Raw genomic sequence first — 18,196 nt, 5'->3', positions numbered from 1 at the left:
TCTTTTACTCATTCCACAAGCTTATTAAGCCCCTCCTGGCCATCAGGCACTATTGTGTCCCAAGCCCTATAGATTCAGGAATGAAAAGTATATATACAATGTCCTTCACAGATTTTACTTAGAAAGCAAATACAGATTTTATTCTATTATGCATATGGTAGGCTATACAACACTGTCACAGCTGTAATTGTATAGAATTAAGGACTCATTGTAGCTGTCCCTGGAATTAAAAAGTAATAAAGACTAGAGCTGCATGATTTAATGAAACCTTCTGGGCTGACTGAGCCATGGTGAGTCAAGTAAGAACTTATGTCTAATCTGTTTCTCTTAATTTTATCCGCTCATTAGGGGTTTAGGACTTAGAATGGGCTGTATATGGCACGCAAGCCTTCCTGCTCTCTGCCTGCACCCATCATTCAGACCCACGGGCCTCTTCCACCAGCCAGTCAGACTCACTTTCCCATTTAGCTGAGATGTGACTTCAGAACCCATCAGACTTGATATGAGTCAAAACCCATTTGATTCACATGAACCAAATTCATAGCACTCAGAGAAAAGCTAGAAAACACATTTTAAAGTCACCATGAAGGGTATATATCTTTCCAGTGATGATCAACTCTGATAAAACCTGGGAAATTATACCTGGTACACCCTATAGAAAACCTTTGACTGTCTGAGCCTCAAGATTCAGTCTCCTTCCCAGGGACAGAGATGGAAAAACATTGTCAGTTCTTCCTCTTGGATCACTTTTTCTCCACTCCACACACTAACACTCTTCTCCTTGCACTTGTCATAAATGTTTTATTTATTCATTCATTTACTTTTATTTTCAATTATAATTTATGTTCAGTTTTATTTTGTATTAGTTTCAGGTGTACAGCATAGTGGTTAGACAATCATCTCTTTTACAGTGTTTCCCTTGATACTTCCAGTACCCGCCTGGCACCATACATAGTTATTACATTATTGACTATATTCCCTGTGTTGTACTTTACATCCACATGACTGTTTTGTAACTACTCATCTGTAGTTCTCAATACCTTCACCTTTTTCACCCAGGCCCCTAACCACCCTCCCCTCTGGCAATCATCAGTCTGTTTTCTATAGCTAAGATTCTGTTTCTGTTTTGTTTGTTCATTTATATTAAATCCCAATATGGTTAACAAGACCAAAATGGATAGTTTATTACACTTAGAATTTTTTAAATGAGATGGGCTTTGAGAAACACATTAGTCTTATCAGTAGCATGGTCCTCTTACTATGCATCCCATCTTTTCAGACAGATTGTGCACCTAACCTTTTAATGTTGGTATTTACCATTTTGGATGACATTTGGAAGCCTCTCCTCCAATCCTGGAAGCTCATTCATTGGGAGTCTGTGGTCTCCACACACTACAATAATTTTAAGGGAAGTAAAGATTAAAAAGAAATTGTGATCATATAACCCAGAGAGAACTTGACCTCTTTTATTCATTAAGTGGATTTTAAGATCTTTCATTCATTAAGTGGCTGAAGGACCTTTTTCTTTTTAAAAATTTGTGTGGTTTTCCCTTAATTTAAGATGTGATTCTGTTTTCCTAAGTGTTGACTTGTGTTGGGGAAATTCCATTAAAATATGTCATCTTTGGTGAAAAATAATGGAAACTAGAAGTCAGAAACTATAATCGCATCCTTGCTCCAGAGTAGTAGGATTTTAAACCCTTGAAATATAGGTGTTGTGTCTATTCCACACCCTGTGACATAAATTAATGATCTGTTGGTAATGACCCATGATGCAACTGGAAGCCAAAGGCATGATTTCTCTTTTCTGCAACACAGTTTGAGTTCCTTGTCCCAGACCTTGTTTCCAGTTCCATCCTCACCTCCCTCCTGCTCCTCACCTCATTATGGCCATTATGTCATTGCTGCAGTATTAGGGGGTTGATGTCTCCCCAGATGCAGAACCATCCCTAATGATCGCTCCACTAGTGATCTGCTGTCAGTTCTAAGGTGGGTCAGGGTCATGAACAGGAGGAAATCCAGTGACAGGGGGCCCAGCTGGGTGTCTTTGTCTTGCATTCTCATGGCGGGGTTCTCATGCCTGGTGTCAGGGCCAAGGTGATCTGGCTCCATCTCAGCCCCATGTGCTCTTTATAGGAAAGGTAGTCATTGAATTAAAAACCACATGACATTGATTTTTCTGTACCTTTACAAGACTCTGCTCATTGCTAAATTCTCAGAGGAGTAATATTTTGACAGATCATCTATTTGGTTCAGAATGAATATTAAGTAGGTGCCTCCTTGCCCATTGCAACTGCAGGATGTGGGTTTAGCCTGTAATCAGAGGAGTCCTGGAGACCTAATGTCCTTCTCAGTACGTCCTCCTGGTGAAATACTTTAGGGTCAGACTAGAATCAGGACATCCCAGGAGCTCTGATAAATTTCAGTTACTATAACTGAAAATGGCTGTTGAAGCCATCTTTTTCTCCTCCTTTCTTTTATAGATGAAGAAATGGAGAGCCCGAGAGTTGAAACAATATAGCCACAGTCATATAGCTAATAAGTCGCAGACCTGGTCCTCCCAGGCTAAGCCTCTTCCTAAAGTGCCATGGCACCAATAACCTCCTCTCTGGAGACTAAAGAGGAGCTCCCTGTCCCCAGGAGTCGGTGGCATCCTTAGCATGGGAGGGAGGCCGCCGTTGACTCAGACCCAGCTGCAGGCAGCCGGCTGCTCTGTGACTCCTGCCCGTTCCACAGTCCCCTGGGATTCATCCGTAGGACTTAAAGATTCCATTTCCTCCCTTGTACCATCACACCCTGGACACCTGCCTTTCTCTATCATCCCATGGAAGGTGTTGGTGTGTCCCAATGTGTGTGCGTGTACTTATATGTTTCCTAACTAATGCATGTAGTTTGCCCATCCTGGCCAACTTGCCGCCGAGGGGCATCTTAGGGATGAATGTGTGACTATACAGAGAGCATTGGGAGCCCTTCAGAGGACAGGCTCTGTAGAAAGAAGTGCTGATCCTCATCCCCTGGAACTTACCTCTAAGAGGTTTGCATCGCTAATTGCTTGTTTCTCCCAACACCCCTCTGAGGAAGATGAGCAGTATTACTTGCAAATATAAAGTGCTGTATCATTTGGCTCTTCCACAGCGCCTTTCAGATCATCTCCAAGTGCTTCACAAACATTAACTCATTCCTCACAGGCTCGGGAGAAGGAAGTTAGAATTTTGCTTTGCCTTCGCTGTACACTGAGATTTCCTGGGACAGGTGCAAGATCTGGCCCTGTGATCTTTAGCTTCACAGATAATGCTCCCTGTCTGCAGCCCTTCGGCCTCCCCCGGCGCTGCAACTTGCAATGCTGTTTGTCTAGGCAGCCTCGCCTAGAAGGTTCTCTCACGAGCGAGCTGAGCAGTTTTATTGGCTTGTACAGGAGTTTGAGAACCCGAGGCCATACCATGTGGTGCTGTGTTTGCAGGAAGACCTCTCATGATAGAGCAGTAAGCTCTTTGGAGGCTATCCTCTCAACAGAGACATTTTTGGTCTACAAGGGGTGACCATCCAGCCTTTGTGCCCCTTAGGCAATGCTGTGTGGGGACCGAGCTGGTGGACTGGATGCTGCAGCAGACACCCTGTGTTCACTCCCGCACTCAGGCCGTGGGCATGTGGCAAGTCCTGGTGGAAGACGGTGTTCTCAACCACGGTAAGAGGAGCCGCGGGCCCTGGAAAACCCTCGGGACATGCTGAGTGCATTTCCCTGGCTAAGCTGTTGCTGAACTCCCAAACGGGCAAGAGAGAATGATGGTCCCTCGAGGGACCCGCTGCGCTGGCATCTTCATTTAGCGGGACAGATGCAGCGAGTGGATGCTGCTGATTGCTGCGTTCCACCACGGTACCCTCCTAACGCGGGTAACGGTATGAAGGGAAAGGGAAATTGCAACCCAAGCGCATCAGTTCCAATTATGTTTATTAGTTTGCGTTCACGGTTCATTGGCGGAGTGATTACACTCTGAGCACCGCACCACAGTCCTGGTGCAGGGGCAGGATGGAGAGCAGCGAGATGGGTGGCTGGGCTCCTGCCCGTGGAGGAAAGTAATGAATTCAGAAGCTGCCTTTTAAGCGGGGCGTTAGCTGGGGGAGCTGGTTTTGCCCACAGGAGGGCCGTATGTAAAGCCGGGACTGTGCTCTGCAGAGGCAGCCCCTGATAGGGCTGGAGTGTGACTGTGGTCCAACTGCTCACGCCTCTTGTGTGAAGACCACTCTTCCACACTGACACACTATCACAGTCATTCATTTAACTTACCAGCATCCGGGACTCTACTGATGGTCTTGCCAGAGTTCTCAGACGTCACAGTGCATACAAGCCACCTGGGGCTCCTGTTAAAATGGGGGTTCTGCTGCGGTGGTGTGTCTGGGCTGGTCCCCAGAGCCTGCATTTCCTACAGGCCCTGGATGCTGCTGTTCCGGGATCACGTTTTAAGCAGAAGTGATTTCCACTTCCTGTTATCTTTTGACAATCCTGATGCTCTAACCTGAAAAGGGCCTTAAGCGCTTTAAGACATAGAGGTGAGGCATTCTGAGCCAACTTCCCTGACCTGGTCCTTCCCAGATTGAAATCTTTATGTTTAGAAAGAATAAGCTGGAGGAGGGGGGAACTAAGGGAAAACACTTTTGAAAATCACAACTGGGCCAAAACTGGTTTGGCTCAGTGGTAGAGCATTGGTCTGAGGACTGAAAGGTCCCAGGTTCAATTCCGGTCAGGGGCATGTACGTTGGTTGTGGGCACATCCCCGGTGGGGGTTGTGCAAGAGGCAGCTGGTTGATGTTTCTCTCTAATCGACGTTTCTAGCTCTATATCTCCCTTCCTTCCTCTCTGTAAAAAATCAATAAAATATATTTAAAAAAAAGAAAAAAGAAAGAAAAAAAGAAAATCACAACTGGAAGGAAATTACTGTAAGATCCTTCTATGTGTATGTGATCTAGTCTAGTCACCTTTGATAAAACAATTTTACTCTGATATTTTTAAGTGCAGACAGTTTATAAACAGTACAAAATTCTGAACCAACAAATTAGGGGTTTTGTGTGTGTGTGTGTGTGTGTGTGTGTGTGTGTGTGTGTTTAAGTCTGTACTTTTAAAAACCAGTTTAGAGCAAGATCTGGAAGCTGATAATTTCCCTGTGTGGGACCTAGTCCGCATGCTAGGAAATGTCCGCACAGCGATTTTTGCTCCTCAGACCAGCAGGCAGGCTGCCTTGGGAGAGTTCTGGGGCGTCCAGGAGGTGGGCGGGCCGGAGGGAGCCCCGTGGGGCCTCACAGCAGCCAGAGGTCACGCCTTCCAGCTGCACAGCCCTAGGCCAGCGGCGGGAGAAGGTTGAGGAGTCTCACCCTCTGCTTCCCCTTGGCTGCCTGGCCTGACATTGCGGGGGCGGGAGGCAGAGTGCGGCTGCTGACACTTGCCTCCATGCCTCCCCCAGTGGACCAGGAGCACCATTTCCAAGACAAGTATTTGTTTTATCGCTTCCTGGATGATGAGCACGAGGACGCGCCGCTGCCGACGGAGGAGGAGAAGAAGGAGTGTGACGAGGAGCTGCAGGACACCATGCTGCTGCTGTCACAGATGGGCCCCGATGCCCACATGAGGATGATCCTCCGCAAATCGTGAGTCAGAGCTGGGTGTGCACACCTGGGCAGCGGGGAGGAGAGGCTGCTTCCCAGAGTCCGGGCCTCCCCCAGCATCAAAGGAGAGACCCGAAAGGGAGGCACAGCAGTGTGTCTCTTTTCTATTTTGTTTCTGAGCCAGGTAACTTCATTTCCCTTTTGCATGAGTTACAAATATAGAGATTTTTTAGTGGTTGGCTTCAAAACGGACTCCACTCTTAACCAAGCTTTGCTCAGTGACCATCGGCTCAGACCACCACACCCCTGTTCCTCCTAACGCAGTAGCTGTCATAGCCACAGGCCTTATGCCCCTGCTTGTGTTCATTCGTTCGTTCGTTCACTCATTCATTCATTCAGCACATCCTTTCACCCTGCTCCAAACCTCTGCTCTTTAACATTAAGACATACTAAAGAGAACCTCAGTGCTCATCACGGCTTTGAGGTCTCCATTCAGCCGATGAGGCGCTCTCTCCTCCCATCTTGGCCGAAACCCACCTTACTCCAGGCGCAGCCCAGCAGCTGCCGTTGAGGATCAGATCAATTCCTAAAGAAAGGACCAACCCCCCTGGAGTTCAGGGAGCTCTCTGATGTGGCCTGGGGCATACAGCAGCGGGTGCCACAGCTCCAGTCTCAGGGGAACCTTTCCAACAAGCGATAGCTGGGCACTCGGTTCTGAAACCACGCACAGGCTTAAGCTTTTCTGCTGGAAATGGAATTGTTCTCCACCCGGCAACCGCTGCCAGCCAGCTGTCAGGGCTGAGTCACCGGCCTGGCTGACCTCCGGTGATGAGCGGGTCTTGGTGAGAGGGTTGGACCTCACATGTCTTACGTGTCCCCTGGGCACTTTCCAAAAGTGAGGTGTCCCTCCGACCAGTGTCCGCCCCTCACACCAACTCACAGAGCCTCTCCCTCTCCTTTATGTCCTGTGCCCAGGGTTTGTCCCCTTCCTCTCGCCCTTCCTCAGCGTGGCACCGGGCTTCCCAGCAGCTTCAACAAAAATATTCATTCTTCATCACACCATGTCCCCTATGTCAGAACTTCCTCTTGGCTCTTAATTTCCCCCACCGTGTGTTTAACAGCCTTCCCTCATCCCAGTTGGCACCATGATCCTTAACTCTAAAACCATGGTTTTTAGTTCCTTTAGCCTCAAACAACAACAACAAGTTGTTGGGTTGTTTTGTTGTGTCTTTTTTATTGCTTCAGAATTTTATTTCTTCACACAAAAATTTTAATAAAGCCTAACTATCAAACAGAAGACCAGAGTTTCATAGCCCTCAACATAAGGAGCATCCAAGAAACCTTCCCAGGCTTTGCTTTGTCTGCCCTGAAGGATCACAGGGATTGGTTGCCAAGGGGACACAAGAGAGTCCCAATTTTGGAGAACTCCTGAGCACCATCAGTCTAAACCATGCTTTCACCCTAGCTGGTTTGGCTCAGTGGATAGAGTATCGACCTGCGGACTGAAGGGTTCTGGGTTTGATTCCAGTCAAGGGCACATGGGATGGTTGCTGCCTCGATCCCCAGTAGGGGGCGTTCAGGAGGCAGCCAATCAATGATTCTCATCGTTGATGTTTGTATTCTCTTTCCCCTCTCCTTTCCTCTCTGAAATCAATAAAAATATATTTAAAAAAATAAACAAACCATGCTTTCTTTCCTGTCAGACTGCTTCCTCTCTTTTCCACACCCCCTTTTCCCATTTGCCTTCATCATTTCCCCGTTCCATCCCCTTTCTGCTGTTTTTAACACTTTACTCAAGCCAACCCCATGCAGTGGTTGTGAATCTGAAGGGCATTGGAAATATGGGAGGGTGTTTGGTTGTCTCAGTGCATGCGAGGCACGCTGCTGGCATTCATTGGTCAGCGTCTGGGACAGAGGGGACGCTAAGCACACCTCCATACCTAGAACCCCACAAAATGAGGAACTGTCCTGGAAATAATGCCCCTGTTGAGAAGCATTGCTGTCAACTGTGAGTTTCTTAAAGACAAAAATATTTTTTCTTCGTTTGGTCATTTATTCATTCAACCAATGTTTATTGAACACCTATTTTTGTCCTAGATGCTATGACAATAGCTAAGACTGCAGCATTGAACAAGGGAGCTTTTTGCCAGTGCAGGAGACAGACCTTAAACAACTGGCTAGGCAAGCAATCATTGTATCACAGCTGCAATATGAAGCACAGAGGGAAATGTGCAGTGTTAATAGACTATAACATGGAGAGGGGGACTTAACCTGGTGTGGAAGTTTGAAAGCACCTAATGCCCATGAATATACAGTCCCAGCTGAAGTCCCCTCATCTCTTCAAGAGAGGCAGAGATGTCATTCTGTTTACAACGATTTTTAAGTATGCACCAAAGAGGTTTTTTAAAAAAGTAATAAAATGATTCTTGCCCTTGGGGATTTTATAATCCAATGAGAGAGGCACTCCCAAATTAGATTCAGATGCAACAAACATTTATTGAGTGCCTGCTATGTGCTGGGCACCTGCTGGAGACATTCACGATTGTTTGATTCACCCTCACCAGAGCCTGTGAGCCAAGTTCATGAGTCACCCTTAGAAATGGGATTCTGTTCTCGTGCTTCTCTACTTCTCTACTTCTCCCTTGAATTGCTTGATCCTTGGCAGCCCAGAGGTTCCTCAGAGAAAATCTCATTCCAGAGGTTGCCATTTTTCCAGCTTATCACTGGCTGTGAAGGTGCAGGTTTCACCAGAATTCCAAGATGCATTAGTTTGCGTGCCTTTGGGATTTTCCCACCTTCCTAGATTTTACAAAACTCTGAACATTGGCATTGGGTTGGTAGTTCCTCTTATGAGTCTGTATCTTTGGGGTTTTCCTTCTATTGCAAAGAAAGCCTCCAAGAGATTGGAAACTGAAAAAGAAGGAATCTCACTTAATGAGACAGACTTTCAAATTTTACCCACACACACACCATTTTTTAAACATCTGATAACCTTGGGAGCTTCTGGCTTATCTTATTTCAGTGGAAAGAAAACAAGCTTAGGTGATCAAGGAGTGCCAGTATCACCGCTGTCCTTGCGAAGACCCGCTGAGCCCTTGGCTCCAGGAAACTGCTGTGTGTTCATAGGTCCTAGAAATGTTGCCCTTTTACCGCCCAAACTGCCACGTTGTTCAGGAATGTGGAGGCGTCAGATCTCAGTGGCTCCATACGGACCAGAGCAGGACCCTCCAGTTTTTAACTCAGCACAGCTGCCTTTTGTAACCATCACCACTGCCAGAGAGGTTGCCGAACTCTGATAATTACCGGGAAAGAAATAACACAATCTTCTTTGATGAGAAGATTACTCGGAGAATTTGATTGTATAATGAAGATGTTGCTTTGAAAGGTACTTCCTATTGTTCTGAATCGGAGACTTGCTAGCAAAAAAAAAAAAAAAAAGTGTCACTTGTTTTGACAGGCTACTTAGAAAAATTCTCTGTTTATTACATTAACTGCAGCATTTTATCTGTCAAAGTATGAAAGAATGTTCTGTAGTTTAAAAACAGAATAGAGCTTCAGGGGAGATTTTTTTTTGGCACCCTCTTGTTGCTATTGGTATGGAAAAAACACACATACATTGGAAATGTGAAATTAGCTTTTTGTGTGGTGGCAGGCGGAGTGACGCACAATGCCCGTCCTGGTTTCACAGGTGCAGACCTGGGTGGCGTTTGGGGGCAAGCGCCATGGCACAGTGACAGTTTGACGGTGCTGTTGTCGCAGCTCACAGACAGGACCCTCAAACCTAAAATGAACTCTCAGGGCTCATTGTTTTGATTTTGATTTGTTTACAAGCCTAAGAATGAGGTTACTCCACTTCGAATAACTACAAGGGAGACATTTACTGGTAGAAACCTACATTCTGGCTGACTCTGAGCAGATACGGTGGGGCCACAAGTAAGAAGATGCGGAGTGACCAGGTCAGCTGCATGTTACACACTGAGGCCAGCTGAGTACAAAGAGGCTTCAAGGGAACAAAGACGGCTCTTGCCATACAAGCCCCACAGCCTCTTCTTCCAAGGAAAGTAAAATATAATGCTCCACTATTTAGAATGGTCTATGAGAATCTCGCCTAAAGGTGGGAGAGAAATGAAGTAGAGGGCATTTTCCAAATCTAATTCGAGGTAGGTCTACAATTTTGAAATTCCCTAAAAGCCTAGAAGCTTAAGTAGTTCAGAAAGAGATTAAGTCAGACCCGAGCAGAAGAAATATGAATATTTAATATATTTATTATTATTTGTTAAGTATATTATGTAAAATGTTTCTTTTTTACACACACACAAACACACACATATATACAGATTCTGGAATCTTTTTAAAAGATCAGAACTTCAGAAACTTAAGTTCAATGATTCCATGTGATAAATTAATATATGCTATGGGGCATGAGGTTGAAAGGAAAATGACATGAAAAAAAATGGGGGTGGGGGATGGGGGAGATGGGAGTGGGGGGACATTTTGGCTGTTCCACACATTTGCTCTAGAGGGCGCTTGAGAGGCTGTGAGCCTATTTTAATAGGGCCTTTATTTGTCCAAGCTGTTTCTGAGGGCGTGGAATTTGTAATTTGTAATTTGCTTCACCAGCGGAACCCAGATTAGAAAGCCTAAAATCAGTGGTGCCTAGGGTTCTGATTTTTGTTGGGGTATGACAAGAGTATGTTCAAACTTGTAAAGTCCAAACATTGGAATTGGGCTGGTAGTTCTCAAATGCAAATCAGGTGAAAAGAGAAGTGTGACTGAAAGAGCCTAATTTTAATGAAATAAGAAATTCACTGTGAATCTTTCCCTTCACGGCATGACAAGCTTCACCATTGTTTTTCCTGGAAAGATTGCTGTGCCGTAGTGAAAGCTTATAGAAGTTACCAGAAGAAATTATTGCATTACGGGGGCCTTTTTGGGGGGTTGGGTTTGCCTCTCCCCCATAAAAGCAATTGACTCTTATCCTCCCAGTTTATGTGCCCAAGAAACCAACAGTTAGATTGCCGCCATTGGGCTCAGATTTGGGAGAGGGATAGATGGATATAACTTCCCATTTGTAGTTTAGGGTTCAATATAATATTACCTAAAATTTTTAATGAATTTTTGTTGGTCAAGTCAATCTGTTTATTGTAGAAACTTTGGCAACTTAAAAGAGTAAAGAAGAATAAATGACACCTGCATTCCACCTCCCCAAAATAATTACTATTAACACTTTGGTATTATCCCTCAGGTTATATTTCAATTCCTAACTTTTTATACCTAATAATATCTCATGGCATTCTCCCTTAACCTTAAGTATTCTCTAAAGATGGGATTATTTTTTATAGGTACATAGTAATCTATCCTCTGAATATTCTGTAGTAATGCGTTCAGTTTGCCATTGTTGGATGTTTAGACTAATTCTCAAACCTTTCTTCTTTAATGTTACTTATTATTTTTTAATTTTATATTTCAATTATAGTTTACATTCAGTATTATTTTATATTAGTTTCAGGTGTACAGAAAAGCAGTTAGACAATCATATACTTTCCAAGTGTTCTCTCTCTGATATTTCCAGTATCCACCGGGCACCATATATAGTTATTACAATATTGTTGACTATATTCCCTGTATTTTATCAAGCTCTTTGTTCTGAACAGCAGCAAAACACAATATTTTAGTGCTCTTCTTCCCAGAACAAAGAAAGAACTAGCCTGGTGTGGGAGCAGAATGATGTCCAGAAGCTCCAGCAGGGGACAATAAGCTGCTTCCCCCTGAAGGAGGGCCCGGACTCGGAGTGCTAGGAAATGCAGCTGGAGAGTAGGCTGAGGTCAGGTTGAAGGAGGCCTGCTCTCCCTCTGTGGATATTATTTTATAGCTGCTTGGTGCACCATTGAATGGTTAGCTTTGCAGTAGTAGGGTTTCTCTGCCATCCGTGGAGAATGGGTTGGCAGGGTCCGGACTAAAGACAGGATGCCAGATATGGAGTTTTATGAGACTAAAATTAATTATATTTTGAGAAATTAATGACAGCCTATGAAATACTTGCATTGGACCCGAGTCTGCTAAATATAGTAAAAGAAAGACTGAGTGTAAGAGCCCTGGATTCTAATCTTACTACAATAATTTATCAATAACTCGCCTAACAACTCTAGGCCACAAAGCTGTTAAGCTATGAAATGAGTTTAATAACACCTAGTTAACCTCTCCCAACTTCACAGGGGAGTTGTATTTAACTAGCCAACATTTGCTGAACTCAAGGGTGCTAGACACTGTGTTCAACAATTACCTAATTCAGTTCTTCCAACAAAACTGTTTGGTGGTTATTAATATTATCTCCATTTTATGGATTAGGAAACAGGCTTAGGTTAAGTCACTTGCTTGTGTTTATCCCAAAAGTGATGGGCTCAGGATTTGGTCCAGGTCTGTCTGACTTCAGAACCTGTGTTCTTTACCACCTATCCTGGGCCAAAAATTGTTCAAAATTGCCTCCTGGGTTTATTCTTTGAGCACTTGGGAGGGTATCTATCATAGAAATCTGATTTTAAAATAATTGTTATAGACAAATCTTATCTTATTCAATGACTACCATATATACCTTAACGGAGTACAAGTATACCATCTACTATAGAAAAATATGAACATCAACCCATTTGCCAGAATTTAAAATAAAAACTAACACTTAATAAACAATCCCTGCAGGTGTGGCACCGCTGGTTGTGCATTAGCCCGTGCACCAAAAGGTCACTGGTTCGATTTTTAGGCAGGGCACTTCCCAGGTTATGGGTTGGATCCCTGGTTGGGGTGCAGGAGGCAACTGATTGATGGTTCTCTCTCTCTCTCTCTCTCTCCCTCCCTCCCTCTCTCTTCCTCTCTGTCTCTCTCAAATCAATAAAAAAATTGAAAAATAAATGAATCACACAAGTTTATACAGTATAGTGACCTCACATACATCACCTCTTCATACCTCAAAATAACTCTGTGAACTGAACAGGGCCTATTATCCACAATTGTCAAATGAAGAAACTGAGCTTAGTAGATGTCAAATGCCTTCCTTAACATCACACAGTGGTGCTTGTGGCTGAATCAGGAGCTGAGCCCAAGTATGCTTACTCCAGATTCCTGGAATGTCTCTACCACCTAATATCTAACTCTTAAGAAGCAAGGCTATGCCGAAACTGGTTTGGCTCAGTGGATAGAGCATCAGCCTGCGGACTGAAGGGTCCTGGGTTTGATTCCGGTCAGGGGCATGTACCTTGGTTGCGTGCGGGCACATCCCCAGTAGGGGGTGTGCAAGAGGCAGCTGATTGATGTTTCTCTCTCATCGATGTTTCTAACTTTCTATCCCTCTCCCTTCCTCTCTGTAAAAAATCAATAAAATATATATTTTTTTTTAAAAAAAGAAGAAGAAGAAGCAAGGCTAGGAGGTAAAGAAAAGAAAAACAATTTGCTGGTTTGTTAGACAAGTGAACGGGAAACCGAATTTACCGGTCAGAGAAGTGGAAGAAGGTGCTTTCTCAAGAAGACTTTACCAGTGAGAAAATGATCCAGGTTTGAAAAGTGACGTGTAACCAGGGGCATCAGGTCCATTGAGGTGGACTGTTGCAATACAAGAAAGCTTTCTCAGCTCCAGACAGAGACGATGAGGCCTTTCCTTTATGTTTAAGCCTGGCTGTGGCTCACATGGATATGGACAATGCTGACTCTCTGGGTTTCCCCCCGGGCACCAGGGGAGAGGTCTAACGGCGGCAGGTCTGGAAGCGCTGGTCATCTGCTTTCTCGGCTGCATGTTTTACCAGGCGCCATGTCCATGTGCTGCTTGGTGGCTGGATGACTCCTTCATTTTACTCACATCCCCAGCATGGAGGGTGTCTGTCTCTCACCTTGATAATTCCTTGATAAAACTGTATTTACCAGCGGTTCCCAATGTCACCTGGGCCCTCCCATCCTTTAACGTACAGATGGCTTCTCCATCCATCCCCGTTTATTATCGTGTCTGTAACTAGACAGAACGCGGCCCCTGCGGAAACTAGGCCTTTCCACAGCGGGATCTGACAAATCCACATCAATGTGGCACCATGCCGGCTTGTGAAGAAGCAGGGATGCCTAATATCTCTCCCCGTGACATCTGGGGAAGGACGAGTAAAGACCGGGTACACTCGCCAGCTGCCACTCAGAGCAGCCTGAGTCAGTTCAGTCCCCTGGCCTCGCAGGTTCCTCTCTGAAGGCGCCGAGGCGATCCCTCCTCCTGCTCCAGGCACCGTGCTCCCTGACTCTTGAAAGCCAAATTGCCTTCAGTCCTTGGGACCCTTTCATTACTTTCTGCACAGGCCGGGGCTGATTTGCAGGATCTCTCCTCTGTCTTTTCCCCACCATCTCCGCAAAGACCAAAGCAGGAGAGGTGCTGAACGCCACTGTTTGCCAGGAGAAACCCACTTTGAAAGCACGACTTTGTTCAGTGACCGCGATGGAGAAGGCACGGTTGTAGACTTGCCCGGTGCTCTTTTAGGGCGGGGGTGGATCAAGATGAGAACGTTTGTCTGAGAGAGGCGAGTCTCCTCTGAGACACTAGGTGGCACAGCAGCTCTGAGCTGGTGGCCTCGGAGCAGGAGCTGCTGGGCTGTTCTGTCACTGCAGCCACCACATGAAGATCCATTGTGGGGAGGGGGGGGAGAGGAGAGTGACTCCCATTTTTATTCACTTCAGTGGCACAGGTTGATCACACTGGCGTTTGCTCTGTCTGGCCTCTTCCCTGGGACCTCTGTCAACTCTCAATTCTGATGACATGTTGAGGCCCCGGGCAACAGTGAGTTTGCTGTAGCCAACCTCTCACAAAAGCTTTCGTTGCTTTGCTAACTGTGAATATACTCATGTTTTAAAATAAGTCTCTTCACACATGGCAGTGCGGACTTCTCTCACCACATTAAACATTTCTGTAAATAGGACCCAAAAGCTCATGTCTACCTGGGTGGATTGCCGAAGGACAGTGGTCCGCCCTGTGATTACTTGACCACTTTGGACCTCAGGGTTATTTTTCCCCTTTCATTCTGAATGTTATTTTGGACTCAGAGACTACACTGTTTTGAAGCTCTGTTCCATTCCAATTCAAAAGGCTACCATAGCTTTTACCAGGGCATCCGGGGAAGTCCTGATTTCTCTGTAGTGGTTATTATTGATGCGTGCACATCAGGGGGTACAATAAGCTGCCACGTCGATGATCTCTGGGCAGGTGTGGTGCCCACACCCCCAACGGAGCTTGGCCCCGAAGGCACTGGGGGCCACATTTCCCGGCAGCCTTTGCTTCAAGAGAGGCATGAGGGGAGCATGCAGGCTAAACTCCCTCCCCCCACCTCTTCCCAGGAGTTCTGACTCTAAGGAGGATTTCCCAGGGACGGAGCCCTTCCTCTGTGTCTGGCAGGAGGGCCACAGCTGTCACACACTCTGTTCTGCTTCTTTCCCAGCTCCCGCTGTGCCTTCACCTTAGAGAGCAGGTCCGAGTTTCAGCCTGGCAGCAAACTCTGCCATGCCTCCTGCTGAGAGGGGGGCAGGGGAGGGCCCTGAATCACTCTGACCAGCTTGCTCCTGGCCTTGTCTTATCAGCAGGGCCGTCTCCCTCCTGTGCTGATTTTCTTTTTCTTTTTAATTGTCGATAGTATTACAGATACCTCCCTCCCCCCACCCTTCTCGCAGCCCTCCTCCCACCCCCTACCATCCCCCGCAGGTCTTACTAGTCTATTGCCTATGACTATGAGCCAAACATATAAGTATGTAAGTTCTTTGGTTTATCTCTTCTCATCCCCCCAACCCCACATCAAGGTATGTCCGTCTGCCCCATGCTATGGGTCTGATTTTGTTGGCCAATTCATTTTGTTCATTAGATCTACAAATAAGTGAGATCATGTGATATTTGTGTTTCCCGTTTTGGTTTATTTCACTTAGGATAATATTTCCCAGGCCCAGCCATGCTGTCCCAAAGGGTAAGAGATCCTCTTTTTATAGCTGCATAGAATCCCATCCTGTAAATGTCCCATCTACTGACGGGCACTTGAGCTGTTTCCAAACTGATTTTCTTATCTAAGTTGAGCTGTGGCTGCTTCCAGCTGTTCTCAGGCATTTTATTCCAATCTGCTTTTGGTCATCCAAGAATTCCTAAAATCTCTGGCCAACCATAGTACTCTTGTGGTTTGTGGTGGAGGTGTTTGTCTGTTTTCAGGGCTGTTTTGGGTTTGCAAGCGTCTTTTCCGCAGACCTTGAGCATGGCGGACAACTCTCCTGCCACACAAAAGGGCCCAGCCTAGCAGATACTACGTGGTCCAGGCCCTCACTGATCTTGACTGAGTGACTTCAGCTGGTCTAAGATGATAGTTCTTCCTTACAGCTGGATGAGTATATCTGTGATCTTTTAGAAAATCTCTCCCCCTCTCTCTCTCTCTCTCTCTCTCTCTCTCTCTCTCTCTCTCTCTCTCTCTCCACTTAAAAGGATTTGGAGTAAGAGGTAAGGTTCAACATTTTCATCCTGTCTCCTCCCTCCATTAATTATTTGCCAAGACAAAAGTGAGTTGTGTCGTGGCCACTGTGTCTTACTGGACCTTGAATATGAGGGCTAACAGAGCTTAAACCCCCATTTTTCTCAGTCCACAAAACATGATCTGGTTTGTGGTATTGCTTCCATATGTCCTTTGGACAGACCCTGAATTCAGCATGAATTGTGAGAACTAGAGTTTTTGCTCATCTGGTAAACTGTATTGAACATCCACCCTGAAAATAATTTCATCCTCCGTTTGTGCTATATTTCCAATGAATCAATGCTTTGCGTATATTAACACATTTGGCCTTTACAACAACCCTATTTATTGTTCTCATTTTAGAAAGGCAGAAACAAGGCATTAGACCAACTGGGCACCTAGAAAGTTCATGATTTACCAGTATAGCTCAAACCCAGTGCCCTGTGCACTGAAGAGTAGTGTGGGATTATGGGTATCTAAACAAATAACATTATGTTGTAATCACCACAGTAACAGGGCCACGTGTCATGGAAGAATAAAGGCTGGAGAACTAGTTTTACCTGGGAGAGAGATAATCTGAGCTGGTCTTGAAGCAGAAAAAAATATCCTGGGCAAAGAGGAGAAGCATGTGAAAAGCTTTGGAGACATGAAAAAGCATAGCGTTTTGAGGAATGGAGAGATGTGGGGCATGGGTGGAGCAGAGAACAGAGCCCTGAGGAAAGGTGTGAAGAGAGGAAGGGAAGATAGATGAGTCTGCAAAAGTCCATTGAGATCTGCCCGTTGATGACGAGGGAGCACCTTGGACAGTAAGCATGTGGAGCTTGTGGGTTGTCTGGGAAGAACTGTCCAGGAAGCTGTCCCCAGCTCAGGAAAGCAATCTGTTTGGAGAGAAAAACTTAGAACTCAGCGTTATACAGGTGAAAGTTGGGGATTTTTCAAAGGGAGAGAACGCAGAACAAAATGAGAACAGAGCTGAAGGCAGAACGTTGGAGCACAGCACAATTCAGGAGGCGGACAAAAGAACAACAGATCAAAAAAGACAATGAGAGGAAATGTTTAGGAAAGCAGGAAGAGAGGGCCAGGAGGCGGGTGGCATGAGGAGAAGAGAGCTTCCGTCGGTGCTCAGTGGTGTTCGGCAGTGGGAAGCTGAGTAGGTTTCAGAAAAGGCTTGAATGTTGCCATCATTGCCTTCTCCCGCACTTCGCTGCAGGTCCTCGGACTACCTGTAATGGCCAAGGGGTGTCTTGAACCAGCTGTCACATTTTTAGTATGTTGCATTGTGGATCTGACAGAGTTCTTTCTCATATGTTTTAACTCTTGGACAATATATAATTATTTTAAATGTAATGTGATGTATAGATTCTAAAGGCAACACTTTTTTTTTTTTAAATCTGCAAGAGTTGATTAATATGAGAAAAACTTAAAAAAAGAATCAACTACACCTGAAAAAAAAAGAGTTGGTCAATATGGATTTCATATTAATGTTATATAAAAACATTCTTCCTAAAGTCATAAAGATCTCCCAAAATTCCAAATTTGAATGTGTTAGGATTTTAGAGCTAACTTCTAACTCTTTCCCCAGCGGAGTCTTCCTCCTCCCTCCATATGGCGACTGATTTCTCTTTAGCGGGCTTCTAGGAGGTCCACGCTATTTGCAGCTGATGTCAAGCAGGAAGAACAGCAGGGTAGCTCCTTGTGCTGAAGAGCATAATCCTATTATGCCTGCCTTAAGACTCTCACCTTAGCTGCCTCTATCGCAGTAGATGGACTGAGGTGACTCAATTGACTTTTAAATCCCCAAGGATCCTCCTTCCAAAATCCCATGTGTAAGTCAAGTAGTAGATTAGCCCCTTGCTAAGAAGGCCTGGCCCCCTCAAGTCCCTGTGGCCATTGTTTTTTCTTTAGTGCATTTGGGTCCCATGTTTTCTGCGTTCCACCATGAAGCACTGGATTGGGGCACAGTGGTGTTCCTTGGCAGGAGGTGGGCCTGGCTGGCATCTCCCTGGGTCATGGGCTTAGTACCAGTCTTTGTATAGTCAAGGTTAGGAAATATACCCTTCGTAGATGCTGAGAGACATATCGTCTTCTTTTGTTTATGC

General features: G+C 45.4%; 1 protein-coding gene across 9 annotated transcripts in view; it reads left to right on the top strand.

The window, feature by feature from the left end:
* The window catches only part of RAPGEF4 (Rap guanine nucleotide exchange factor 4), a 249,197-nt gene that overhangs the window by 167,135 nt on the left and 63,866 nt on the right, over positions 1-18,196 (top strand). For all 9 annotated transcript variants that reach the window (XM_036421380.2, XM_036421379.2, XM_036421384.2 and 6 more), the window contains 2 exons: positions 3,564-3,685; positions 5,457-5,640. In XM_036421380.2, coding sequence (XP_036277273.1) covers positions 3,564-3,685; positions 5,457-5,640 — 306 coding nt within the window. The remainder of the gene's footprint in view (positions 1-3,563; positions 3,686-5,456; positions 5,641-18,196) is intronic.

This window comes from Pipistrellus kuhlii, unplaced genomic scaffold, assembly GCF_014108245.1.
Source record: "Pipistrellus kuhlii isolate mPipKuh1 unplaced genomic scaffold, mPipKuh1.p scaffold_m20_p_7, whole genome shotgun sequence".
Classification (NCBI taxonomy): Eukaryota; Metazoa; Chordata; class Mammalia; order Chiroptera; family Vespertilionidae; genus Pipistrellus; species Pipistrellus kuhlii.
The sequence above is the reverse complement of the archived record's forward strand: the minus strand, read 5'-3'. Positions and strand labels throughout refer to the sequence as shown.